The 24,780-nt window shown below is 62.9% G+C and overlaps 3 protein-coding genes across 5 annotated transcripts; 1 reads left to right on the top strand and 2 right to left on the bottom strand.

Moving 5' to 3' along the window:
• Window positions 1-70: 70 nt before the first annotated feature.
• LOC126038517 (cytochrome c oxidase assembly factor 3 homolog, mitochondrial) lies at window positions 71-803 on the top strand. The gene is made up of 2 exons (XM_049800308.1): window positions 71-309; window positions 385-803. Exons 1-2 carry the CDS (start codon window positions 108-110, stop codon window positions 495-497), a joined length of 315 nt encoding a protein of 104 aa, XP_049656265.1. The 5' UTR covers window positions 71-107; the 3' UTR covers window positions 498-803.
• A 172-nt stretch (window positions 804-975) lies between these two features.
• WNK4 (WNK lysine deficient protein kinase 4) lies at window positions 976-15,046 on the bottom strand. 2 transcript variants are annotated; one of them, XM_049800307.1, is made up of 20 exons: window positions 14,489-15,046; window positions 8,378-8,550; window positions 7,637-7,857; window positions 7,374-7,531; window positions 6,611-6,699; window positions 6,314-6,533; window positions 5,906-6,236; window positions 5,570-5,700; window positions 5,432-5,499; window positions 5,198-5,339; window positions 5,012-5,128; window positions 4,787-4,942; window positions 4,405-4,462; window positions 4,103-4,255; window positions 3,341-3,927; window positions 3,045-3,141; window positions 2,499-2,931; window positions 2,095-2,297; window positions 1,841-1,938; window positions 976-1,753 (listed from the first exon to the last, which is right to left on the bottom strand). In XM_049800307.1, exons 1-20 carry the CDS (start codon window positions 14,942-14,944, stop codon window positions 1,751-1,753), a joined length of 3,894 nt encoding a protein of 1,297 aa, XP_049656264.1. In that variant the 5' UTR covers window positions 14,945-15,046; the 3' UTR covers window positions 976-1,750. The 2 variants fall into 2 exon arrangements, with proteins under 2 accessions (XP_049656264.1, XP_049656263.1); XM_049800306.1 differs by having other exon boundaries at window positions 976-1,750.
• A 6,662-nt stretch (window positions 15,047-21,708) lies between these two features.
• Window positions 21,709-24,722, bottom strand: VPS25 (vacuolar protein sorting 25 homolog). 2 transcript variants are annotated; one of them, XM_049800543.1, is made up of 6 exons: window positions 24,625-24,722; window positions 24,257-24,402; window positions 24,092-24,145; window positions 23,543-23,631; window positions 22,942-23,017; window positions 21,709-22,391 (listed from the first exon to the last, which is right to left on the bottom strand). In XM_049800543.1, exons 1-6 carry the CDS (start codon window positions 24,669-24,671, stop codon window positions 22,279-22,281), a joined length of 525 nt encoding a protein of 174 aa, XP_049656500.1. In that variant the 5' UTR covers window positions 24,672-24,722; the 3' UTR covers window positions 21,709-22,278. The 2 variants fall into 2 exon arrangements, with proteins under 2 accessions (XP_049656500.1, XP_049656499.1); XM_049800542.1 differs by having other exon boundaries at window positions 24,092-24,402.
• Between the last annotated feature and the right edge of the window lie 58 nt (window positions 24,723-24,780).

The raw sequence follows: 24,780 nt of genomic DNA, 5'->3' as shown, positions 1-24,780 counted from the left end.
CTGCGCTAGCGAGCCTGCGTTGCCCGCGCCCTTCCGATTGGATGCGCCCTCCCGCCCCGCCGCAGGATGTGACGTCGCCGCGCCGTGCGGAAGCGGCGGTGGGGAAGATGGCGGCGCCGGGTGAGCCGGGCGGGGAGGTGCCGTTCGCGCGGCGCATCGACCCGGTGCGGGAGCCGGGGCTCAGCCCCGAGCAGCGCCTTTTCATGGCTCAGGTGGAGCGCGCCCAGCGCCAGCGGGCTCTGCAGCGGCGGCTCCGTAGCCGCAACGCGCTGCTGGCGCTCGGCATCGGCGCGGTGACGCTTGGCATCTGTATCCTCCGGGACCGAGGCGGGGCGGGGCCGGGGGGGGGCCGCGCCCGCTCTTTTCCTTAACATCCCCCCCCAGACGGCTACACCTTCTACTCGGTGTCGCAGGAACGGTTCCTGGACGAGCTGGAGCAGGAGGCAGAGGCGGCGCGGGCACGGGCCCAGGCGCGGGCTGAGAGCGCAGCGAGCTGAGTCTGGAGGGCCCGGCCCAGCCCCGGTAAACCCCGTGAGTGCACTGCAGCCCCCGCGGGGCAGGACGGGCCTCGAGCACAGGGGATGTGCCTGGCCCTGAGCATGGGGCAGCTGCCTTTACGGGGGTCTGGGCCTGCATGGCACTCAGTGCACTAGGGTAGGCTCCCCTGCAGGCAGGGCTTCCTCCTCTGCAGGCAGCCACTTTTGTCCTGGAGAGCGGACAGGGTCTTTGCCAGGAACTTGTTCTTGGGAAGGGCAGGGGTGCCCAGGTGCCCATTGCTTTCCACAATAAATACCCTGTCTGGAGACTGTGTCAGCGCCTGTTGTTAAAGCAGCTGGTGGCCAGAGTCCAGCTCAGGATCTTAATACCCACTCAGGTGTCTGCTGAGATAAAGCAACTTTCTATTTCCCTCTTTTATCATCTTACTCAGTTTGCACTCTTATCACGAGACAACAGCAAGGACAGTGTCCAGGAGTCTTGCCGGACAGACATAGACAGACCCCATTTGTATTTAATTCATATTTATGAAAACACTTTCCAGACATCAGTTTGTAACAAAGTGCACCCACTGCCATTGCTGGTGCACCAGCTCTATCGGCTTATGGGGCCGAGGGAAGCTTCTTCCTGCTCTGCAGCCAGGTCATTCTGGGCTGTGCAGAATGAGATGAGGGTGGCAGCGAGCAGGACAGCCCCAGGACAGTGGGCTCAGCCCCCACGTGTTTTGTCCCACACAGGGAGCGGGGCTGGAGCAGCCCCAGGGCAGAGCTGGAGAACGGCATGGTGGCAGGGGTGGGGATGTATCATGGCTGGGACGCAGTGGGGGAAGGCGGTTCTGCTCAGGGCAGGGTGCCAGCAGGGCCCAGTTCTGCCTGCACGGGTTCAGCTCAGAGTAAAGCCATGAAGGATGGCGGCGCCTTGCATGTGTCCTGCAGCTGGGGCTAGGCTTGAGCAAATGGGCTGGGAAGGGCAGGGAGGGGGCCAGGGGGCACAAGGAGGGAGGAGATGGGAGGACAAGTGTGGGACAGGCCTGCCCTCCCTCTGATACAGAGGCAGCAGGTATCCTGCCACAGGCACATGGCCAAGGGGCACAGGGGCCAAGGCGGGGGCCAGGCACCCAGCTGGCTCAGCCCGAGGGCACTGGCTGCCCCCAGGGCCAGCACTGTCCTCCCAGGAGGCACAGAGGCTCTCACCCACCCCTGGGGCAGCAGGCACTTGGTTGAGGTAGTTCATGAGGTCACTTCTGGCCAGCTGGCTACTGGGGAGAGAAGCAGTGGTGAGCCGGGCCCGTCGGGAGCACCACAGGGCCACCAGCAGCAGGATCAGCCCTCCACCCCTTCCTTACCATCCGGCCGAAGTCATCAGCGAAGGTCACCCCCTTGCTCAGCCGCTGCTCCTGCGAGCCGGTGCTGCTGCCGCTCAGCGAGTTACGGCGCATGATGCCTGCTGGGACAGACCAGCCCTGAGCAAGGGGCACCGGCAGGGGTGCAGACACGCACCCCTCATAGGCCTGACCCCCGGCCCCAGGGTTCCCCATACCGCAGCCCCCGCCCAGCCTGCAGGGGCCCCGGAAGGGAGCTGGGGTACAGGGGCTGGCACCTGGGGGCTGCGCCAGCTCCAGGCGCTGCAGGCTGTTGCGGCGGGAGGGGTTGAAGCTGCCCTTGGAGAGGCGTCGCTGGCGGCTGGAGAGCATGGCAGCAGGGGAGACGATGCCCAGCGGCGGCTGCTTCCCCATCCGCAGGTACAGCTCCTCGATCTCCTTCTTCTGGGCACTCTGCAGCAGCTGCACCTCAGCCAGGTGCCTGGGGAGGAGATGGGGGCTGACAGCTGAGCCCTGCAAGCCCTGTGCCACACTGCGTCAGGCCAAGCCAGGGCCTCCAGGGAGGGGCCGTCATCCTCCCACCTGGGGAGGGTGGGAAGACCTGTCCCCTCCTGCAGCCCCTGCTCTGCCTCCCAGGTGCAGCCTACCACCCTGCTCCCCCTCATGCTGTGGGGCTACTCACTTCTGGCGCAGGTTCTGCAGCTCCTCCCAGATCTCCTCGTCCTCGCTCTCCGTGTCATCGCTGCTCAGGTAGGACAAGCTGCGGGAGTAGCTCAGCCACACCTGGCTCAGCACTGCCTGCGGCGCGCTCTCTGCACCCTCCTCCCCGGGACCCTCCCGGTCACTCTCTGCCGGCACCACCATGCCCTCCTTGGCCAGTGCCTCCTCAGCCTCGGGGTCCTGCTCCGCTGTCACCAGTGCCGAGTCCAAGTCGCTGCTTGAGCTGCCACCTGTGTCAGGGGCTACGGGCGGGGGCGAGCCGCTCAGCGCTGGCTCCATGCCACACTGCTCACCCTCACTGGTGCCCTCGCTGCTGCCTGGCAGTGGGGAGGTCGTGTCCGGGTCCTTGGTTGGCGTCACCTGGAACCGGCCCAGGATCTGGGGCTTGGCTTCTGCTGGGGACAGGGGACAGTTGGTGGGATTCGGGGCCCATGGGCTAGCGGGGACATCACGGTGCCCCAGCACAGACAGGGCCATGTGGCGCAGCCTTGGCTCTTCCCCACCTCACCTTCGTTGATGGGCGAGAGCCGGGCCTTGGGCACGCCAGGGGCTGGCGACTCCGAGACAATGAGCGAGTGGCTGGGCTTGGGGGAGCCAGGCTGCACCTGCAGGCACCCGAGCACCGTCAGCTTCCCTGCCCCGGGTCCTCCCATGTCTCCTACTCCCCCCACTGTTGCTCCCCGTGCTACAGGGCTCCCTGTCCCATCCCAGGGCAGCATCTGCAGCAACAACCTAGCCACCCCCCCCCAGTGCTGAGCCCCACCTCAAATGGCCCCAGGGAGCCCCTGTCACCCTCACACTCACCGCACTACCCTCCGGGCTCCCCGGCGGAGATGTGTTCAGTGATGGCAGGAGACTCCCTGCAGCCTCACTGCCTTCAGGGCATGGTGAGGCTGGTGCCGGGGGAGGGAATGGCATGGGCACCCCAGCAGTGGGGACATCAGCCCCCACTGACTCCGGAGTCCCACCACGGGCCGGGGCTGACTTAGCCATGCTGGCAGGGTCAGGGTAGACGAAGCGCGGGGGCCCCAGGACAAGGCTCTGTGGCCGTGGCAGCAGCGGGGGGTAGAGGTGCCCGCCCGAGCCAGCAATGGAGGAGACGGTGGGCAGCAGCGTGTGGGCTACGCTCATCACTGCCAGGGAGAAGACGTTGGCCAGGGACAAGAGGGGAGTGGTGGGGGACCAGGACGTGCTGGTCCCAGCTGGGCTCAGGGGGCTGCTGGGCCCACTGGGGACAGGGGATGTGGGGAGTGGCAGTGGGGACAGAAGGGCTTGGGGCACGGCTGGTGGGACAGGCCCCCCCGGGGTGCTCGGGGGGGTCTGTGGGAATGCCGGTGAAGCCGTCAGCCAGGAGGGAGCCGTTGAGATGAGGGGCCAGGTCTGCATGGAGCCTGCAGAGAGAGGAGCATCAGGAGTGGCCCCAGGCCCTATGAGCCCCCTCCACCCCCTGCCCAGGCAGCTCCAAGCCCCACACTGGCAAGGGACCAGTCAAGGCACAGCGGCTGCACAGGCTGTGGTCGGCAGCCCTGGTGGGATGGACATGCCTGGCCCCGCCAGGGTTGGTACCTGTGGGGGAGCCCATCAGCGTCGGCTGCAGCTCATGCGCTGGGGCTGCCAGCAGCTCTGCAGGGCTGACAAGGTCATTCTCCAACGGGGAGCTGCTCAGCGATGGCAGGATGGGGGACTGGACTGAGAGGCTGGGACTGGTGCAGCCCAGGTCTGTGGCACAGGGGTGACAGCCGATGTTCAGCCGAGGCAGAATGTGTTCTGCAGGACCCCCTGGGCTCAGCCAGGGCCATCACCCGCCCGGCACGGGGTTGGGGGGGGGGGGGGGGGCAGGAAGGGCCCGCACAGGGGCAGAGACATACCACTGAGCGAGGACGAGGAGGAGATGGAACGCGAGAGCTCCAGCAGCTGCAGGTCCGCCTGCCAAGGGGGATGTGGCTGAGCCCAGCACCAAGGCAGAGACCCAAGAGAGGCTAAGCCAAGCCCCCGCTGGCCCCCAACCCAGCCCCACTGCATGCAGGGACAGGATCCGGTGGCTCCGCTGGGCAGGGGGGCACCACAACCCATCGCAGAAGTGGGCAAGTGACCCAGAGCTGCAGGCACAGAGCTGCTTCTGCCCAGGGCTGGAAGAACGCTGCACCCCAGTCCCCTCCCCACTCGACTCCCTGGGGCCAGGCAGCACCCCCAGCCGTGCTCAGGGTCAGCAGCTTCCCCAGTGCTGGCAGGGCCAGGCTGGGCACTCACGGGGCTGCCCGCACCACGCTCAGCCTCAGGGCTCTCAGGCAGCTCGGTGGTGCTGTGCCCATCCTTGCGGAGCAGGGTCTCCACACGGTGGATGATGTCCCGGATGCGGTGGATGAAGCCATCCCGCTCTGACTTGAGGATGAACTCGTTGTGGACCTGGAGGCAGAGGAGCTGGTCAGTGCCCTGCATAGCCAGGCAGTCCCTCACCCCCTGCTCTGCACTCACCATGACGGCTGCGATTTCTTCCGGATTGTCCCCATCCAGGTCAAACTTGAAGGTCACCATCTTGTTGTTGTAGGTCTGCAGCTGGCACTCCACCACCCGGTCATTCTTGTCAGAGATCTGCAAGCGGCAGGGCCAGCTTCAGCCTGGGAAGTGCCCGCCCGCCCGCCTGGCACCCATGGCACTCACGTTGGTGATGCGCAGCCTGGATCGGGCTCGGCGCCGCAGCAGCTTCCCTGAAGCCCGCTTGGGCGGCAGCTTGGCGCTCCGCTCACCAGCCGAGAGCCCCTCGCAGCTGTCGCTCATGCCGGATGCCACGTCCGAGGCATAGCTGCGGGAAGCCCCAGCACTGGAGCATCAGCATGGCCATTCCCAGCTGCTGTACTCCCTGTCTGGCCCCCACCCGGACCCCCACAGCCTCACCTGTCCACCGGGGAGGAGAAGCCACTGGCTGGGGGCAGGCGCTCAGCGGGCAGCTGTACCGCAATGCTCTGTGGGGAGAGGATGGCATGAGCTGGTGCCACAGCTGCCCTGACCCCCAGCCTGCGGGGCCCCGCTCACCGTGGGGAAGCAGCGTACGGGGCGGGTGGGTGGTGGGCTGGCAGGGTCCCCCACTGAGAAGCTGTGATGGGCCAGGTCCGGGGAGTCCAGGAAGCCAGAAGAGCTCAGGTAGCCATCCGTCTCGCAGTCAGCTGTGGAGGAGCACTCACGTGAGCGTGGCCAGAGCGAGCCACCCTCCCTGGTTTGCGCCCTTGGGAAATGGCTGTGGGGCTGGGTGTACGGCACAGCTGGAGGTGGGGAGGGACCCGCTTCCTGCCCCAGGTCACCCCACTGTCCCCCCCCGTTGTCCCCCCACCCCAGTTCACCCTACTGTCCCCCTGCCTGGTGCCTACGCACAGGTGGCTGAGGAGTAGCTGGTGTGCCGGTAGGCAAAGTGCTGGTGCTGGTCAGCCTCAGGCTCCTCGGGCTCCGGGGGAAAGGTGCTGCTGAAGACAGAGTCCCCGGAGCCGGGGGTGGCTGGGGCAGGCACAGGGACACCAGGTGGCAGTGGGGACTTGAGCTCCTCCAGCAGCTGCAGGACACCCGGTGGCTGCTCTGGCTCTGCAGGCGACGGCATGTCCTGGGCACGCTTCAGCTTCTCCCGCTTGCGCTTGATGGCGACCACGCGGTCCCGCACCGCCTTGGCCACCAGCTTGTAGTCAGCCTCGCAGACAAAGCCCAGGACCACCTGCAAGGGAGAGGGCTCACTGAGTCAGGATGCAGGGACCCCCGTGGTGCCCAGGGTCCCTCCATCCCTCTACCCACCATCTCCTGGGCCACCTCCTCCGCCACATCCTTGTAGAGCTCGAAGAGGAACTCGATGGCGTTGTTGTCTTTGTACTTGCCATGCAGCTTCTTCGTGTCGTCCATGCGCAGCCAGAGCTTGAGCCCAGACTTGACGCCGTCGTCCTCCTCAGCCAGTTCCACATGCACCCCCGTGTCCTCCTGGAAGAAGGAGTGCTCCAGCAGGTCCTGGATGGTGTACCTGCGGGGAGCACAGCTCAGTGTGGGGCTGGGAGCTGGGGGAGGGCTCTGCCACCCAAGCCCCCGCTTGCACCCCACCTCTCGTTCTTGTCCATGCGGATGCAGCCCTCGATGATCTCCTTCAGCTCTGGCACCTTCACCTTGTAGAAGCTGCTGGGCTTCAGGCCCTGGGGGTGATGGGAGTCAGTGCCTCCTGTGCCAGACCCTGCCACAGCGCCGGGTTTCCAGGGCCTGGGTCTGAACCCAGGCTCTGCGGGGCCGTGGTGCTGCTGGATGCTTCCCAGGCAGCCGCAGCCCCACAGTCCCTGGTGCCCCCAAGCACAGCCTCGCTGGCAGCGGGGGACGTGTGGGGACAGGGCTCCCAGCCCGGGGCCCCACCGGCCCAGCAGTGGCTCCTGCAGCCGGGCCACGTGCGCCTGCCTGGGCTGCCGGGGCCAGGACGCCCCGCGGCTCCAAGTTTCCACCCCAGCAGGCAGGAGCAGGCAGGAACCAGCCAGGACCAGCTGGGGCAGCCATGGTGCCCCAGGCAGGGGGTGCCCAAGCAGACCCGCTCCTGTTCCACCTCATTAATGTGCTGGCAGCGCCTGGCGCGGGGCAAGGGACACGGGGTCTGGCCAAGCCACAGTCCCCCCACGGGCCCCAGCACAGCACCCTCTCACCGCCCAGACTATTTTTAGCTGCTTGCACAACCTGCACGGTGACACATTTCAGGGAGCAGCGAGGCACAACAGCTCCATCTGACTGCCCCCCCCCCTCTCCCCCCGGTCCCCTCACCCCAGCTCCCATGCCCATGGCACCAGCCAGCAGCATTGCCACCAGCCCAGGGGCTGAGGCCGCTCACCGAGGTGACCTTGCGGTAGATCTGGGCGGCGTTCTGGCACTCAGAGTAGGGGTACTCCGAGGTGGCCATCTCCAGCATGCACATCCCGAAGGCGTAGACGTCCACCGCCTCGTCATACTTCTCTTCGTACATCTCTGGCGCCATGAACTCAGGGGTGCCTGGAGGTGGCAGTGGGGCTCAGCACCCCTGGGGAGCCAACCCACCCGCAGCCCCCACAGGGCAGCCGCAAGCTTGGCCCCACTGGTGCCGTGCCAGTACCCCACCTATGACACTCTTGGCGAAGGAGGCTCGCTTGAGTGTGGCCAGGCCCAGGTCCCCGATCTTGACCGAGCCAGTGGGGCCCGTGATGAAGATGTTGTCGCACTTGAGGTCGCGGTGGATGATGGGGGGGGAGCGGGTGTGCAGGAAATGCAGCCCCTTGAGGATCTGCCGGCTCCAGCGCTGCAGCACCTTCAGCTTCATCTCCTTGAACCGCTTCAGATAGCTGCCAGGAGACCCACGGGGCTCGGACCCATGGGGCTCAGCCCTCTGCTCCAGCCCCGGCCCCAGCCCCAGCCCACCCACCTCCCACTGCCACGCCAAGCCTGTAGGGACGCAGGTGCCCGTGCAGGGTGAGCGGCAAAGAGCTTCTTGGAGTCAGGGGCTCCCAGTCCCCTCCCTGGCTGGGCTCTGCAGAGGCAGCACAGAAAATGCAGCCCAGGAGGAGCCGAGCTCCCTGAGCCACCAGTGCTGCCACCCCACATGGCACAAGGGTGCCTGGGCCACACTGTCCCCACAAAGGATGGTGCCAGTGAAGCTCCTGGGTCTCTAAACATCCAGCAGCAACCCCAGATTTCTGTCTCCAGCTCCCAGCCCTGCCCAGATCCCACCACAGCCTGTCATCTCCACCCAAATGCCCACGTCAAGTGCCCAGCTGGGGGGTGCCAGCCTGTCCCTCGCCTCCCTGTCACCGCAGAGACCCCGTCCCCTCCTCTGCACACCCCAACCTGGCAGACCCTGCTCACGTTTTCAAGGTGCCAGATGTCATGAGCTCTGTGACAAGCACGATGCAGATCTGGCCTTTGATGGATGACTTCCAGGAGTCATAGAAGCGGACGATGTTGGGATGCTGCAGCCCCTTCAGCATCTCCACCTCCTCGCTGAACCGCTGCCGCTCTGTCTTCGACAGCTTCCGCGTCTGCAGGAGCCGGTGGGGAGGTGAGGGGGACATGCAGGGTCCACAGCGAGCACAGGGGGATGCCCTGGCTTACAAGAGACCCTCACATCCTCATCCCCACTCCCTATGTATGAGGCAGTGGGGGCTGCTGTGGCCCCAGTGCAGAGCCAGGGCCAGACCTGCTTTCTCCCAGCACAGGGGCTCATGCGGGGCTGGGGCTGTCCCAGACCATGGTCTCGCCCCACCTGGCCATTCCCCACACCCCGGACCTCCGCAGCGCTGCTCTGGATGGAGCCACTCTCCCCTGGTTTGGGGAGGGATGGCCAAAGTCTCCCATGACAGCTGGTGCATCAAGAAGCCCATGTTGCTTCCCTGCCATGAAAGCTGCCCTGTGCCAGGGCTGCCTGTCCCCGCTCCCATTGCTCTTAGCCCCCAGCTGGTGCCCACCACCCCACTGCAGGACAGGGAGCCCAGCCTGCAGCCACTCAGCGGAGAGGACACGGGGGGGGCTCTGCAATGGCTGCTGCCCACCGTGCAGACCTGACGGTCGTGGCCCCTCTGCGCCCCAGGACAGCCCTGCCCCCCCACCGGGGCACCACCGGCTCCCAGCACCGGGCACCAGCATGGCAGGGTGCCGGGCCAGCCTCAATGAGGCCTTTGTTGGGGAAAGCAGGCGGGGGAGGCTCCAGCCCAGGTTTTTCCATGTTCCTCCTGCTCGAGTTAATTAAAGTGGAAACCAAAGCCGAGCACTGACACAGGCACTGAGCAGAGCTGGAGCCAGTGGGGAGGACACAGACCCCTCGTCCTGGAGGGACACAGCCCTGAAGTGCAGGAAGGGGGGAGCCGGCCGGCCAGACCCAGAGGGAGCCAGGTCCTGCCCCGAGCCCGGGCAACTGTGAGTGCTGAGCCCCGGGCAGGAGCAGGAGCAGAGCAGTGACAACTCCACCACAGCCTGGGATCCCAAAGGGCCCAGCCGCTGCAGAGCCAGGGGGCCTCCCAGCCGGGACCCCCATCCAGCCCAGCCCACGCTCACGGAGTGGAGGAAACCCGAGCTGCTGCAGGCAGCCACTGTGCTGCCAGAGCCCTGCTCAGCTCCTTGGCCTGCGGCTGCCATCCATCAGCCCGGGCAGCTTTCGTAATATTTTCATTGCATCACAGCCGGCCCCACGGCCAGGCTGGAGCCGCTCCATAATCCCCTCTGCTTTTAACACACGCTCAGGGACCCGGCTCAGCCCAGATGAGAACCTGAGCCCTGCTGCAGCGGGATGAATGGGATCTTTCATACCCAAGGAGGAAAACAGCGACCAAAGCCCCTGTGCAGCCCAGCGGCACACCGGCTGCCCTGCCCAGCGCCACAGCTGCCCTCGGACCTCCTGGCCCCCCACTACCCACCGAGGAGCCTGAAGGCTTCACAGCATGCCGCAAACCTGCAAGGGCACGGGGAAGCCAACACAGGCTACGAACACGGGCAGAGAGGGAGTCACGGGTGGCCACGGCTCTCCCAGCTCTGCGAGAGGGGACCCCACTTGGAGCAGTTGTGCCAGCGCAGCCCCCACCGTGCCACTCCCAACCCCAGGCAGGACCCCTGGCATGAGACCACCTCTCCCAGGGCGCCTGGAGCAAGGCCTGGGGGAGCCAAGCTCGTCCCCTGAGCCTGTGCCAGGACTGCTGGGCTCGCCCGGCACCATTCCTCCCACACGACCAAAGCAGCGGCTGGTCCCAGGTCCAGGCATCCTGAAGCTCTCCCCACTGAGCGCCGGCAGCGGGGAGCAGAGCCCAGCCCGACCAGAGGAGTTGCTCAGCCCGGGACTGGGCACCAGGGAGGGGAGGGCAGCGCAGGCAGGACTGCCAGCAGAGCCCCGTCACCCCACACAGCGCGTGGGGACACCATGTCCTCTCCTAGCAGCACCTCACGCAGGGCAGAGGAGGACGCTGGGGATGGCAGTGTGGGGCCGGGTAAGGAGCTGCGTGGCAGCGGTCCAGCCCCATCCCATGAGCCAGGAGCTGGCTGCTGGGGAGCTCAACATGGCCAACGGCAGGAGCCAAGGCCAGCGTGGGAGGAGGTAGGGCCAGGCTCAGTGGCAGAGGACAACTCGCGCCTCTGCAGTAGGAGGCTCTCCCCAGTACAAGGAAGCGCCAGTGCTTAGCGGAGAGTCCGCAGCCCTCACAGGGCTCTTCCACTCCTGCAGCCCTCGCAGGACCCTGGCTCTGCGATACCCCAGGCAGGGGGTCCCAGCAGCTGGCGAAAGTCCCATTGGGTGGGACTGAGAGTCATGCCCAGAAAGGGGGACACTCGCACTGGAGAGACATTCATAGCGATGCCAGGGCATGGAGCATGCGCTGGAGACCACCCAGCACCCTCCCTCCGGCCACAGCCACAGCACCTCCAGCTGCAGGAGGCCCCAAGCCCAACAACCCCCCAGCAGAGGAGCCGGCACTACGGCAGCAGCAAGTGCCTGTGCCCCACTGCTCCTCCCCGCAGGTCTGCCCCCCCACTGCTTGGCAACTGGTGACCTCGTCCACACTCCCAGGCACACAAGCATGCATACACTCAAGTTCCCAAGCCTGCAGGACCCGCGTCGAGCAAATGCCCCCAGTCTCCTCTGTTCGTCTCCCAGACAGGCACAGGTCCCGGCCCTGTGCAGGGCTGAGTGCCGGGTGCTGCCCCAGGGCCTCGCCAGGCTCAGTCGAGACTAAATTCCCAGCCACAGTGCAGGCAGGATGGGCTGGGCATGCGATGGACAGGATTTTGAGAAGATGCAGGAATTTTGGAAGAAAGATGTCCTGCAGGCCCTGGGGCAGCCAGCCAATGTTACCTGCCCGACCTGGGCATGGGAGCTGGGGGAGGCATGGCAGCACCCATCGCCCAGGCTGCTTTTGCCTGCAGGGAGCCTGAGGGGACCCACAGGAAAACCGCTCATGGCCAGGTATTTACAGCTCAATCCTGCTCTGGGCCCCTGGTTTCCTCCCTGCTTCCTCCTTCCCTGCTGCCCGCAGCACCTATCAACAGAAATAGTCCCCAGTCTAAAGCTGGAAAGCACAAACAGGTCACAAAAGAGCTGTGGGACGTGGGCAGGAGGCAAAGACAGACACTGCGTTCAGGACTGGGGGGACTGGGACGGGCAGGTCCCCAGAGGGGTCCCACAGGAAGACAGGGGACAGGCAAAAACAGCCTCCAGGTTGCCAGGTACTGGGGAAGGAAGGGCAGGACAAGGACGGCATGGAGAGCTGGGATTTGGGACTGGGAGCCATCACAGCAGCTGGACAAGGCTCTCTGGACCGGAACAGGTCAGGGCTGAGGTTAGGTATTCATTTAGAGTTGAAAGGCAATAGAAGGAGAACTGTGAAAGACACAGGACAAAGCTATTTTTAAAAGGGCAGAACCACAACCATTTTTATTTGCGGTTCCAAATCCTGTATTCGTGTCACAGTGTCTGATTCTTTGCATGATTGCTGAAAAAAACCAAACTTTTTAAAGTCTGCTTCTGTGCTCTCAGCCCCTCGTGGGACGTGGATTTTGGGACAAGAGACACTGGATAAAGAGCAGTCAGTGGGACGCAGCTGAATACTCGGTGGGGAAGGGAGAGGGTTGGGGGAGGGATAGAGAGCAGGGCAGGCGTCGGGGCTGCTTGGGACTGGACTGGGGCCTGGGCTGCCCGTGCCATCCGGCCCTCGAGGGGCTCTCAGCTACAACCAGGCTGCGGTCCTCAGGGAGGGTGATGGTGGGCAGCAGAGGGGAGCCAGGTCTGCCAGACACCATGGGATGCTCATGGGATGGTCCCCACCAGGAGCTCAGCCTCTCCGCAATGTCCCCCGCCAGCTCCCGTGGGCCAAGTGAGTGTCTCACACAGCTCCAGCCCATGCCGGCCTGGCAGGCTCGCAGGGCAGGCAGCGGGGCCAGAATGTGCCAGCTGGACACGGGGCACAGGACCTTGCAGGACACCAGAGCTGCCCGCACGCAGCTGCAGGCACGCCCTGCCCGCACCGCGGCCAGACCGTGGCCAGCTCTTCGCCAGAGCCCCGCATGCACACAGACCTTGCCCTGGGCTGCAGGATGGGTGCTGGGGGCTGCATCCAGCCCCAGCGGACACGCGGGAGCCACTCTGACAGCAGGGTGGGGACCGGGGTCCTGCAGAACAGGGCAGCCCAGCTGTGGGGACGAGCAGGAGAGCAGGGAGTGAACTGTGCTGCCAGCCCTGCCACACATGCCGGCTGCCAGCACAGGGGAGCTGGGGCACATCTGTGATGAGGGGTTGAGGCCTGGAGGGAGGGACTTGGAGCCAGCCAGGCGGGAAGCACCAGGCATGGCTGACTCATCCAGAGAAGGTCCTGCGCTCACCAAGGAGAGCCCTTCCCTGCCAGCCATAGACTGGCGCTTCCCCCGCCACCCAAAAGGGACACGGGACCCAAACAGATCTCAGGAGCATTCAGACGGAGCCACAGGGCCACACAAGGGAGGGAACCCTGAGCCGGTTCTCGGCAGCCAGCTGAAGCAATTGTGCAATCCATGAAGGCAGGCAGAGGCCCAAGACCTCACCTTCCTTGCTAAGAGGCCACAGTCAGCCTCTCCAGAAATCACCCACCACTATCTCAGGATCTCTTCTTGCACTACTGGGCTGCAGCCACTCCAAGGACCCAGCCCAGGCAGCCGCACCAAGGTTTTAGGAACAAGACAACAAACTCGCAAGACATGTTTTTCTGTGTAAACAAGGACTTGGACCTTCCAGCCCAGCAGCCACCCCAGGATGAGGAGCCTGTTGGAGACTATGGACTTTGCTGAAGCCCCTCCCCAGGGGCTCCAAGGAGAAAAGAGAGCCCCATAGCACGGCTCTCCCTCTGCACTTCCCTGGACACGATCAGGCCCATCGAAAGCAACAAGCAGGAGAAGGCGTTGCAGAGGCAACACCTTCACCACTGCCCTCAGCGTCCCGCTGTTAGTGTCCTGCTGCGGGCAGCGAAGGGTATGGAGAGTGTGGCAACAGAGAGGAGATGGGGATGCTCAGAGACCTGGAAAACCACAGGTCCAGGCACTCCCAGCAGAGAGCCCGTGGCAGCATCACAGAAACCACACACAGGTGCCCACAGACACCACTTCAGCCAAGGTCAAGTGGCCAAAGCGCACCAAGGTCGCACCGTACCCTGCTCCCAACTGACGCCCAGCCCCAGGCTCGCCACAGGCACGTGCTCCAGAGCACGCTGAGGGCTATCGGAGCAAACCTCAGAGCCGGCTCCAGTGCTGGCACAGGCACACATGCAGAGGCCAGCACCAGAGAGGCCACCGCTGCCCTCACCGCCCTTCAAAGGGAACGCTGCAAGCTGGTGGGCACTGAAAGGGCAGTGGGGTGCTCAGCCCCAGCAGCTGGTCCTGGATCCACCTGTAAGCCCCCAGAGTGGGGACTGGCACCCACCCACAGCGTGGGCGTCCCGGTGAGCTCCGAAGCGCAGGCAGCGGGAAGGCAAATGGAAAACAGCACGTGATGGGCAGGCGGGCCGGGAGCAGTAACGTTAAGCCGGAGCCTGGGCCCGGGCCAAGAGCCCCGCGCAGCGCCGAGGCACCGGCAGAGACGGGCGCAGCGCGGGGAGACCGAGCCCGAGCCCGGCGGCCGGTGCCCGGCCCTGCTCTGCCGCTGCAGCCCGACTGCAGAAGGGGACCGACGTGCCTGGCAGAAACGGGGGGTCGCGGGACCCTGCCCTCTCTGGGACGGGCTCCAGCCCCGGGGAGATGCCCCGAGGCTCCCGCACGGCAGCGGCGGACAGAGGGGCTCCGAGCCGGAAGGGGGTGGGGGGCGGGAGGGCTGCCCACGCCAGGGAAACGGGACGGAGAAGGGTCCAGCTGCCCCTGCCGACACCCCCTCCCCCGGGGCGGAGGTCTGCGGGAACTGGCAGGGCGCGGGCAGGGGCAGAGGCGCGGGTCGCCGCCCGCCCGCCCCCGGCAGCGCGGCCCCGCGGGCGGCCGTACCTGCAGCTCGCACCAGGCCACCTCCACGGTGGTCTCCGTGTCCAGCCCCTTGTAGACGGTCTTGAAGGAGCCGCGGCCGATCTCGATGTCGAACTTGAGGAACCGGCCGTCGGGGGAGGTGGCGACAGCGCGCGTCTCCACCTCCTCGCTCTCCGTCTCCTCCGGCTCCCGGTGCCCCGCGGCGCCCGGCGGCGGCGGCGGCGACGACCCCCCGCGCCCCCCGCCCGGCGCCGGGTAGCCCAGCAGCTCCAGCTCGGCCGAGCTCCGCCGGTTGAAGCGGGAGGAGGCGCGGCGGGAGTCGCGCCCCGAGGGCCGACGGCCGCGGCGGGGGACCCGCGCGGCGAGCCCGGGTCCCGGCTCCGGCTCCGGCTCCGGCCCCGGCGCGGAGCCGCCGCCCGCCTGCTCCGCCTCGGGCTGGGACATGGCTCCGCCGGCGGCGGGCTCGGCCGCCGGCATCGGCTCGGCTCGGCTCGGCCCGGCCCGGGGCGGCCGCTCCCGCGGAGCTTCGCACCTGGGTGCCGCCGCGGCCCCGCAGCCAGGAGCGACCGCCGGGCACGGGCACGGGCCCCGGCCCCGGCCCCGGCGCGGCTCCGCCCGGCGGCACCTCCCCCGCCCCGCCCGGGCCCGCCCCCGAGCGGCCACCGCCCCCCGCCTGCGCTGCGCCACCGGCGCCACCGGCCCCGCCGCCGGGCACGGGCACCGGCACCGGGACGGGCACCCAGCACTGCGGCAGCACGCACGGGCTGCGCGCAGCGGGCAGAGCGCTCCGCATCCTGGCACCGGGCACGGCGGCCCCGCCGCCCCGGCTCGGCCAGCGGGGTCGGCGGGCATCCCCACCGCCCCGTCCTCCCCGCGGGGCCCTGACCGGGGGGGGGGACACGGCCCGGCTCCCACCCGGGGCCGCGCTGTCTTTGGGCTCTCCTCCCCGCAGGGCAGCCCCTTCCCCGCCCGCCGCCCCCCGCGGGGCTCCGGGCGGCGGGGCCGCCGTGAGTGAAGCTCACCCCCTTCCCGCTCCCCGGGCTGCGGGACCAGCCCCCGCGCTGCCTGCGCCGTCCCAGGCAGCCGTTCCTCTCCGGGTTTACTGCGGTCCGAAATCCTCAGATGAGGGTCACGCAAACGGGAAGGAGACGAACGCGTGTGTCAGTCCCGCGCGAGCCAAAAGCCCGGACAAGAGCTTGTTGTCTCTCTGGGTTAAACGAGGAGGTTGTTCCACCCGCTGAGGCTGTTTACACAAAACACAAAGCAATTGAGGCCGGCGCTAATTTCTGTTCCCTAAGGTCAGATTGTTGCTACTCGGCGATACCGGAAACATTAAGGAGGGGATCAACACGGCACCACAGCCACGTCCTACTCAAACGCTAACCTGGCGCACACAGGGGGATCCGGGGCTGCTGGAGCCACAGGACAGCTGCAGGCCACGTCTCGCACAGCTGCAGCCCCACAAATCCCCACCCGGCGGGAGAAACATTTAACGGAACCTTGTTCCTACAGAAGCTCTGGCTAGTCTTGAGTGTCACAGTGCTGCTCTCCCGCGCAGGCAGGCTCTGCTCCCTCCGCACGACCCCACTCGTCCAGCCCTGCTCTCCAGCTCACCGGAGGAGCCAGGTACCACCTCCCCAGGAAAGGGTTTGACCGACGTCTCCCTAGTGAGAGCCGCTCGCCTGCAGCACAGGCGGGTGAGCGGAGAGCAGTGACTGCATCCTCACCCAGCACTGTGCTCCTTGGAGCGTGCATGGGGCACGGTCCTGGGGGAAAAACCACCGCCAGCTGAAAGACGCATGTTCAGCGCTGCCCACCCCCAGGACTCTGCCTACTGTCTGCTGGAGAGGTGGCCCCTCGGCCAGAGCACTGGGCACCCATTGCTGTCAGAGGCATAAGGCTGGGACAGATGGGCTGATGGGCGCAGTGCTTGCGCTGGCCCTGGCCTGGGAGACTCTCATGTTGTAATATGTGACACGGTTTGACTCAGCTCTGCTAAACAACACGTTTTGTTCAGATGAACCCTGCTCCAGACCTGCTGAGAACCTGCCTGCTTCTCACCGGCTCCATTGCCCAAAAGGGGTGCACCCCTGCTCCCCTCACAGCTGCCTCCAACACTGCATGTCTCAGGCTTTCCTGCTCCTGTTGAACTCTCTTCTCAAGCACCTCACAGGCTGCACGCAGGAGCCAGGTGATCTCTGTCCTAGCCTGGGAGGGCAGGAGAAGGTGTGCGAAGAGCTGTCTGTCAGGCCCCTTCAGCCTCTGCCTCTTCTCTGGAGCCCATCACAGGACATGAGACTGTGGCTTTTACTCATGTAACATGTGTCAGGTTTAAAAATCTCCCTTCTTAAAAAATAATTGATTTTATTTTTATCCTGTCCTGACTACAGCTTCCAGCAGAGATGGAGATTTCAGTCCTTCCCGGCTGAAAATCCCCAGCCTGATCCACAGGACAGGCTGCGCCACATCTTGTTCTGCAGCTGCCGAACCAGAGGCAAATCTGGCAGCGCAGGCAGCAGTGGAGCCTGCTGGAGGATTGATCCCAGCACTGGCCAGGCCAGCGCACGCTGATGGCTTCCTAAATTAAACAGGATAGCAGATTTGTCCTCGGAGAGAAAGAGTGCTAGGTGGGGTGGGAGCTCCCACCGCCCCACGACAGGTGTGTGCTCCAAGCATGTCCAGCTCGGCTGTCCCCAGCCTGGGGAGCCCAAAGACAGAAAACCAGTCCCAGCTCCTTGCTCCCTCCACACAGCATGGAGCAGGGTAGCCACAGGACAGACCTGGCACATCCACAACAGGAGCCCAAGGGTGGCCAGCCCTGAGCTGGGCAGGGAGAATGAACCGGTGCAGCTTTGAGCAGCAGCATGGCTCCTGGCCATGGCCAGCCAAAATGCTGCCCGAGCCCCTGAGAGTTGGCTCTGCAGCCACCCCCACCCGGGGGTCCCTGCCAGGGGCCCTGCACCGCCCAGGCACCAGGACATGGCCCAGGCTGGCAGGGAGCCCCAGCTTCTCAGAGAGACACAGAGCCAGGCAGAGATCTCGGCTTAGTCTCTGGTAGGCTCACGTCACCTAATCAAGTGTTTTCATCATGAAATGAGATGCCTCAGAAGATCCCAGAGGAGCAGAGGAGTGTCCCAGTCCTGGTGAGGCCCCTGCAGACAGGGGAGGAAATTAGGGCTGAAGTTCACTCCCACTGCTGCTCTCCCACACCTCTCTGGTGAATGGCCTGAGAAGTTCCCCAGCCACCCCCCCAAATGCCATCGCACACCGTGAGCTTGGCAGGGGGGAAGGCAGCTTGGGCAGGGGTACAGATCCCCTCCTGACTGGCCCGGGACACCAAGCCAGAGCCAACTTGGCCCAAAATCAGAAGGTTCCTGCTCGGCAATCACCTGCCCATCGTAAGCAGTCTGATGGTGCCCACAGCTCCCCAGACGTTATCAGGGTGACATTTCTGGGCTCCAGGTGCCAGCGCCAGTCCTCCGCTTTGAGGAACCGCTGCAATCAGGCAACGTAAACTATTTCTCACTTGCATTTGGCTGCCAGAAAGAGAACAGGGGACTCTAATCACTCTCCTCAGGATTAGATCATGAAACAAAGTCCTGCTCAGCTCCTTGCTGCAGCAAGCCGTGCCAGGAATTGTCCATTCTGATCCCAGAGTTCAGGGCAGGATCACGGAGGGGCCAGGATGGGTCCAAATGCAGGCGTCCCCCACAGATGGGGGATGCACAGCTCGGGCTGCGAGGCATGGGGTGCCCATCCTGGGAAGAGTCAGCGCAGAGGAGGGCTCTGCAGTGACCCAGGGCTTGTTTCATAGTTGGTTTCAGCACCCTGTGCCCATAGGAGCCCCCAGCCTCCCTCCTGCCATCTCCCTCCTTGCCCTAACATGAGTTCAGGGAGGAGGAGATGTCACCCAAACCTCAGTTGTGGCTTTAACCCCAGGCAGATAATTTTAGAGGATTTCCTTAGCCCAGAGTTACAGATGTAACCCGCCTGCAAGTTTATCCCAACATATAAATTTATCAAACTGAAACAACTCTTGCTCCTAACCAGTCACATTAAATAAAACCCCTCTTGGCGTTTTTCCTTCCCTGACCAGCGGGATCCAAGTGTGCATCAGCCTGATAGCACCTTATCTCAGAACCAGCCCCCTGAACCCTGCCTCGCCCTGGCCAGTGAGGCCTAATCACTGTGGCCAGATGTGGAAACTGCCTCAGAGTGGCCACGGGCCGGAGGCAGGGGCCTGCGCCACCCCCCCGCCCCCTATGGAAATGCCACCATCTCCGGCGAGCACCTCGGCAGGGCTGCGTGGCCAGGCTTGAGAGCACCGGGGCCTCAGCCGTGCCTGTGGTGGTACACCTGGGAGTGTAGAGAGGTTTGGATTTTAAACTCTCTAACGCCAAACCCGTGTGAGGAGGGATTGGCCCCGCTGCAGCGATGGGACAGGGGTCCCCCGCCACAGGCAGCGCCAGGCAGCATGGCGGAGGCAGAGAAGCGGCAGGCAAGGGAGCTGCCCAGACGGCCTTCAGCCATACTCCTGCATGAACACAGGCCTCCCCTGCCCCTCGCTTTGCTCCGGGAGCACCTGCAGCTCTCGCGCTGCGCCTGAAGCATCGGGAAGAGGCATGACTGCTCCCGTTCATGGGAACGTCATGGCTGGAGGCTGCCATGCTCTCTCCCTCTGAGCAGTCTAATTACATCTCCTCCATCTCTACCCAGCACCCGAGGGCTTCTGCACCAGAGCAGCCTCATGCAGCATCTCTGGGCTGGCTCTGGTATCCCAATCCCATGATTACATCATCAAACATTATGAAGAACTGAATAAAGATAAGAAAGCCAGTTTCAGAGGACAATTAAAAGGCTCTGTTTTACCTGCTGACAGGAGCTTACATCACCGAGAGCTACAAATTGCTACCGTTCCCCATGCAGAGGGAACAGCCAGAGAACATCTGCTCCCTCCAGGGTGGCAGCACCACCGGCAGCGGGTCTTCCAGCCGCAGGACCCATCCCACAGCTCTGGGGCAATTGCTGGCAGACAGCTGCTGCTGCCACTGCACTGCTGTAGTGCCCGGCCCAGGGAGTCGGTCCCACAAGGACCTCACAGGCACGGCTGGATACAACCTTTCATAACTGGCTGAGAGGGTGCGGAAAAAGGAATTTTACACCATGTCCATTCTGAAGGGGGGGGACATACTCTTCCTCCTCCTCTCACTAAGTAAGCAACTAAATAGGAAGCTGGAAAAGAGCAGTGAATTGCTGCCAGGAGTGCCTTGGAAAGAAAAAGGCTGTTTTAGGCTTATCTAATGTCACATCAGCCATTTCCTTAGAAGGGAGCAAATTTAATTAAGAACACAGACTCACTCAAGGACAGCCAGGTTACATACAGCACATGTACCTCAGAACACAATGCTGAGAGGTCGGCATCACACATATGGAGAGCAAGAAATGCAAACATCCCGGGCCCAGCTGCTAAAGGCTCATTATTTGGGATCAAACGCAGAGGCCATCAGGCACAGAACAGCCAGCATAGAAACACGGCTCACTGCAGGGGTACAAAAGCAGCAAGAGAGGAGGGCGCAGCAACCAGAGAGGGAAAGAGTCAATGTGCATGGCATGAAGAAGGAGGAAGAAGCAGATCTTGGACATCAAAACAAGCCCAGAGCAGACACTGGTAGCAGACAATTCCTACACAGAGACTCTCCTGGCTGCAAACACAGAGGGAGGACCCCCATCCAACCAGTGAACCCTGGTTTGAGCAGAGCCTGTGACAGTTGTGGGGACACATGTGCTGCCTCTGCCAGGACGCGCTGTGGGGCTGCCGGCACATGGCACGGCACAGCCTTTGCTTCTGCAAACATGGCTGGCAGTGGCTGCGGGGAGCTGGGCTTGCTCAGCCACCAACAGACATTCCCCAGCAAGTCAGTGCATGGTGGTACCAAAACAGGTCTTTGCATCCCCAGCACGTCCGTCCCCAAGGGCTGCCACATCCATCCACTGCCCTCAAACCTCATGGCTCGGGCAAGGACTGAGCCTAGGCTGTCAGAACAGGCACCTGAAAGTAGGGCACATGAAACCAGCCTGGGCTGCCCCCAGACTGCTGTAGCACCGGGGGTAGGTATGCTCACTGCAGGCTGCACCATCACATTCACTCAGGTAAGTCATCTCAATGCTCACAGGGATGATGGTCTCCAGAAAGTGTTGAAGACTACAGTAGCTCAGCATGTTAGTGACTCGGCAGGAGTGCTGCAAGTGCCCTTCTCCAGCAGAGGAGTCCTGGCACATGGGAATCCCTCCACAGCACTGCTGTCACCGTTACAGAGAAGAACCCTGGGCACCAGCCTCCAGCCACAGCTCCAGAGTGACATGCCCAGATCAAGCCAGCACATCCCACTGAGTTCAGGTCAACGGGCTCCTGCTACAAAAGGTACATTTTAAGTTTCACAGCCCCACAAACTCAGCCTGGACTCCAGCATCCCGTCTACACTGAAAATTACCTACTATCGACGATGGCCGTCAGCAGCACTGCAGCTGAACCAGTGCCAAGTCATCCTCCAAGGGCAGGGCAGGGCAGGCAGGACAAGCTGTTCAGCGCTGGCTGGGGACAGACGGCTAAAGCATGCCGGGAAGCAGGCACTGTCTGCTCCACCAGATCCCAAGAACGACCACACTGGGTCTGATCAAAGGTCGCTCCAGCGCAGCACCCCACCTCTCCATGCAACAAGCACTGAATATTCAGGCAAAGAATGGGAAAGGCAAGCATGATCTGTCCCCAGCACAGCTGTCCAGCTTCCCCTGGTCAACGATTAAGGATTTACTGGGTCAAAGACTGTACCTGGGTCATGTTTTCTGACCAGCTGGGTACTTTGTTATCAGCACTGAGAATCTAAAAAATTAGTCATACCCTCTACCAAACACTGTTGCATAGCGCTTATCCCACCACCTCTGCAACAAACCCATTAGCTTTCAGTGGACTGCACGTGGAAAATGAAAGTAAATGTTGCCCTGAAGACAGGCAGCAAGGGCCCACCACATGGTCTGTAGCTCTGGCATGTGGAAAAAAGCACTTGTGCTGTCTGCTTCCCACCGGGGTGGGTGGGGTGGCTTGGCAGGCCTCCCCTCCCCACAGCACACTGCTGTGTTCATCTGGTGCAGTAAGGAAACGTGGCTGAAGGGCAAGAATCTGGTACGTTGCTCTGTTTTGTTTCTGATGGAAAAATAAAGATAGACGAAAACACCCAGGCTGCTCTATAAATACATCTCATTTTAATTACTTCAAATTAGTTCCTTGGCATCCACTCCCACCCTGCTGCACAGCCTGCTTTGCAGCAAGCACATATCATTCTGCCATTGAGGTCTTCTACAACACGGCAGCAACAGCAAGCTCCTTGTGCTCGCTTTCACCCCACGTGGCAACACAGCAGGGACTGCAGAGCCCAAGCATATGGTTGGCAGGAGGGAAGGAGTTGCCCTTCGAGGCCAAGCTTGACCAGCCAGCTGAAGAGACCGCTCCGTGCCCTTCACAGGAACAGGGATCAGCAACAGGAGCAGTCCCATTATTTAACTTCTGGGTGGTCCCTCTCAGAATTGCCTAGAGCAGCTTTAGCCTCTCAAACACAATCAACAGGGAGAAAAGACAGAGGATCTCTGAATACTTCTAAGAAGTCACGTCTTTGGAAGGCTCTGCAGATTCTCCTTGCCCCAAGAAATCCCGAGTATGCAGCTGCTTGCAGTCACAGCTTGAAACCAGGCCAGGAGAACAAACCTTCACAGCAAGAACTGCTTCAGCAGCCAGGGAAGAGTGGAGGGGGCTCCTATCAGAAGAACTTGACGCCTCGGCCATCATCCAGCGTGATAATTTCAGCCTTGTGCTCTTGTTGCAAGGCTTGCAGGGCACGGAGCAGCATAGTCTCATCTAAGCCATGGAACTCTAGGGAAGGACAGAGATCCCCATCAACAGGAAAAAAAAAAAATCACATCAGGAAACAAAAAGTCCAGGGACTGCTGGCAGTGAAGCAGAGGGCTCTGAAGAGCACCTTTCGGACTCCAGCGCCATAACACTACGACAAATCCAGAGTCACGGCTACACTAGCAGACTCATCAATACATTGCTGTATCAGGAACAAAGCTTGAAGGTCAACAGACAGAAGGGAATGAGTCACAGCAGTCTCAAAGGCAGAGCAGAAGCTAGGCAAAAAACCAAAACACCCTGCACCTCATGCCAGATAAAGAGCCGGGCACTAGGGAGGCTTGTGGGGTGGGGGGGAGGTTTAAAAAGCAAACAGTGATAACAAAGGGAGATGTTCCTGCAAAGTGGTAAAAAAGCCTTCAGAGTGGCATTTGCCAGTGGCGACCAGTGTGAATTTGCATAAGCAATTTTAAAACATTTAATCTACAAAACTATAATCTGACAATCAACTGTTTATGCACTCAAATCAAGTGTGCTCTGAAAACCTGTGCCAGAACATTACACACATTACCTTCATTCTCTGTATCATCTCCACTGGCTAATTCGTACAGCGTGAATACGGAGTTAGTCAAGCCGTTCTTTGACACCTGGAAACATAAAAGCAATCTAGCAAATCTTGTCTATGTGGTTTAACGTCCTTGGCAAGATCTTCTCGTACATCTTGGCGCAAATGAAATGGAATGCGGACAGCACTCGATGAGAAAAAATACCCTGGAAATGCTCTAGGGGCACTGGAGAGTCAAGAAATGACACCTAAGGAAACTAACACGGTTCTTTTCCCTGCCCTTCTGCTCTTTCTGCCCATGTGTTTCGCAATAAGGACTTGTGCCAAACGAAGGCAACGCTGCTCTGTCCTCACTACAGAACAGCCAACTGCAGTGGGAGCAGATGACTGCATCCACTGCTCAAACTGCATCTTACAGGAAGTAAAAAGTTGTTAACATCTCTACGCTTCTCTGCCACAGAGAGAAATGGAAGAAGAAAGGCAAAAGCAGTGAAGAAGCAAGAGAAAAATATCACAGTGGTCTTTTCACAAATCGCAGCCAATACCACCTGTCCTCCCGGGCACAGAAAGCCTGGTCTGTGGGGTGAGACAGCTTCTACGTTCTCACCCACTGATAGATGAGCTTTCCCCATTCTTCTGGTCTCCTCCACATGATCAGAAAACTGGTTTTGTTCTTATCTAACCATTCCAGGTTCCCTAAAATCAACAGGGAAAAGGTATTTAATCAGAGCACAAATCTACAGTAACGATCAAACCCGCAGATTTCACGACACATGCTGGACATTACGCCCACAGGTAGTTTCAGGTACCTGCCTCTCCCTACCCCATGACTGCTCACCCCAACTCCCTAAGTATCTCTACCTGTACAGAAATTAATTTCTCCTTCGAGCCCCATCTTCCTCCCACAACTTCACCCACCCCGGAAAGGCAAGGTCCAGCTCCCACGCACGGCAATGCCAGGGGGCCGTGGTGGGCAGGGAGGGCCCCGGGACCCCGCTCAGGCAGAGCCAGGGTCCACGGCAGCTGGGCGAGCCCCGGGTCCAACTCCCAGCAGCAGGACGGGGCCTGCCCAGTGGCTGCCACCCTTCCTGCCTTGCTAACTACGGGTCGGGCACCGGCCGCAGGTGGGACGGACGGATGGACACATGGCACCCACCGTTCTTGCGGAGCTCCTCCAGCACCACCTGGATGGACTCCAGCGGGAGCTTCCCTGGGCGGGGGTTAAGGAGACGCTCACCGACCGCGGGAGGCAGAGAGGAGAAGGGGGGGGGGGGGGGGGGGCAGGCGGGGGCACGGGGGACACCGGGCCCCCAAAGGATACGCTGCAGGCGGCGGTTAGCGAAGAGCGGGCTGTCCTGGGCCTCCCGCACTGTCATGGCGGGCAGCCGGTGCCGGCGGCTGTAGGCGAGCGCCAGCGCGCACCAGGCCGAGAGCTGCTTCTGCCGCGTCTCCCCGTTGGGCTGCAGCCTGCGGGGCTCCGCTCAGCGGCCGGGCCGAGGCCGGGACCGGGCGGCTCCGCGGGGGCACCCGGCGCTCCCGGCCCGGCCTAATACCAGCCGCAGCTCGGCCCGCCCGCCCCACAGGTCCCGCGCCCCACAGGTCCCGCGCCTCCCAGGTCCCGCGCCTCCCAGGTCCCGTCCCCCCCCCCCCCCCACGGGCCCCGCTGCCCCGGCCCCAGCCCGCGCTCACGTGAAGAACGGCGGGAAGCTGTACTGCCAGGGCCACGCGAAGCTCATCGCCGCCACCGGAACCGCCGCCGCTGCCGCCTTCCGGTCAGCCCCGCCCCGCTTCCGGCCCGCTGCGCGGTGCCCCGCCCTCCCCGCGAGGCTCCGCCCCAGTGAGCCC

Source organism: Accipiter gentilis, chromosome 5, assembly GCF_929443795.1.
Source record: "Accipiter gentilis chromosome 5, bAccGen1.1, whole genome shotgun sequence".
NCBI lineage: Eukaryota > Metazoa > Chordata > Aves > Accipitriformes > Accipitridae > Astur > Astur gentilis.
This window is presented reverse-complemented; position numbering and strand designations above follow the sequence as displayed.

Bases quoted from the DNA above. Each gene is read 5' to 3' on its own strand.
- LOC126038517 (XM_049800308.1), top strand. From the start codon at position 108: ATGGCGGCGCCGGGTGAGCCGGGCGGGGAGGTGCCGTTCGCGCGGCGC. The intron at 310-384 runs GTATCCTCCGGG...ATCCCCCCCCAG, and splicing joins CGCGGTGACGCTTGGCATCT to ACGGCTACACCTTCTACTCG.
- WNK4 (XM_049800306.1), bottom strand. From the start codon at position 14,944: ATGCCGGCGGCCGAGCCCGCCGCCGGCGGAGCCATGTCCCAGCCCGAG. The intron at 5,129-5,197 runs GTGAGTGCCATG...TGCCGCTTGCAG, and splicing joins CCAGGCTGCGCATCACCAAC to ATCTCTGACAAGAATGACCG. The intron at 3,928-4,102 runs GTACCAACCCTG...CTCTCTCTGCAG, and splicing joins GCTGATGGGCTCCCCCACAG to GCTCCATGCAGACCTGGCCC.
- VPS25 (XM_049800542.1), bottom strand. From the start codon at position 24,671: ATGAGCTTCGCGTGGCCCTGGCAGTACAGCTTCCCGCCGTTCTTCAC. The intron at 23,018-23,542 runs GTGAGAACGTAG...TTATGTTTCCAG, and splicing joins GAAAGCTCATCTATCAGTGG to GTGTCAAAGAACGGCTTGAC. The intron at 22,392-22,941 runs GTAATGTGTGTA...GTCCTTCCCTAG, and splicing joins AGATGATACAGAGAATGAAG to AGTTCCATGGCTTAGATGAG.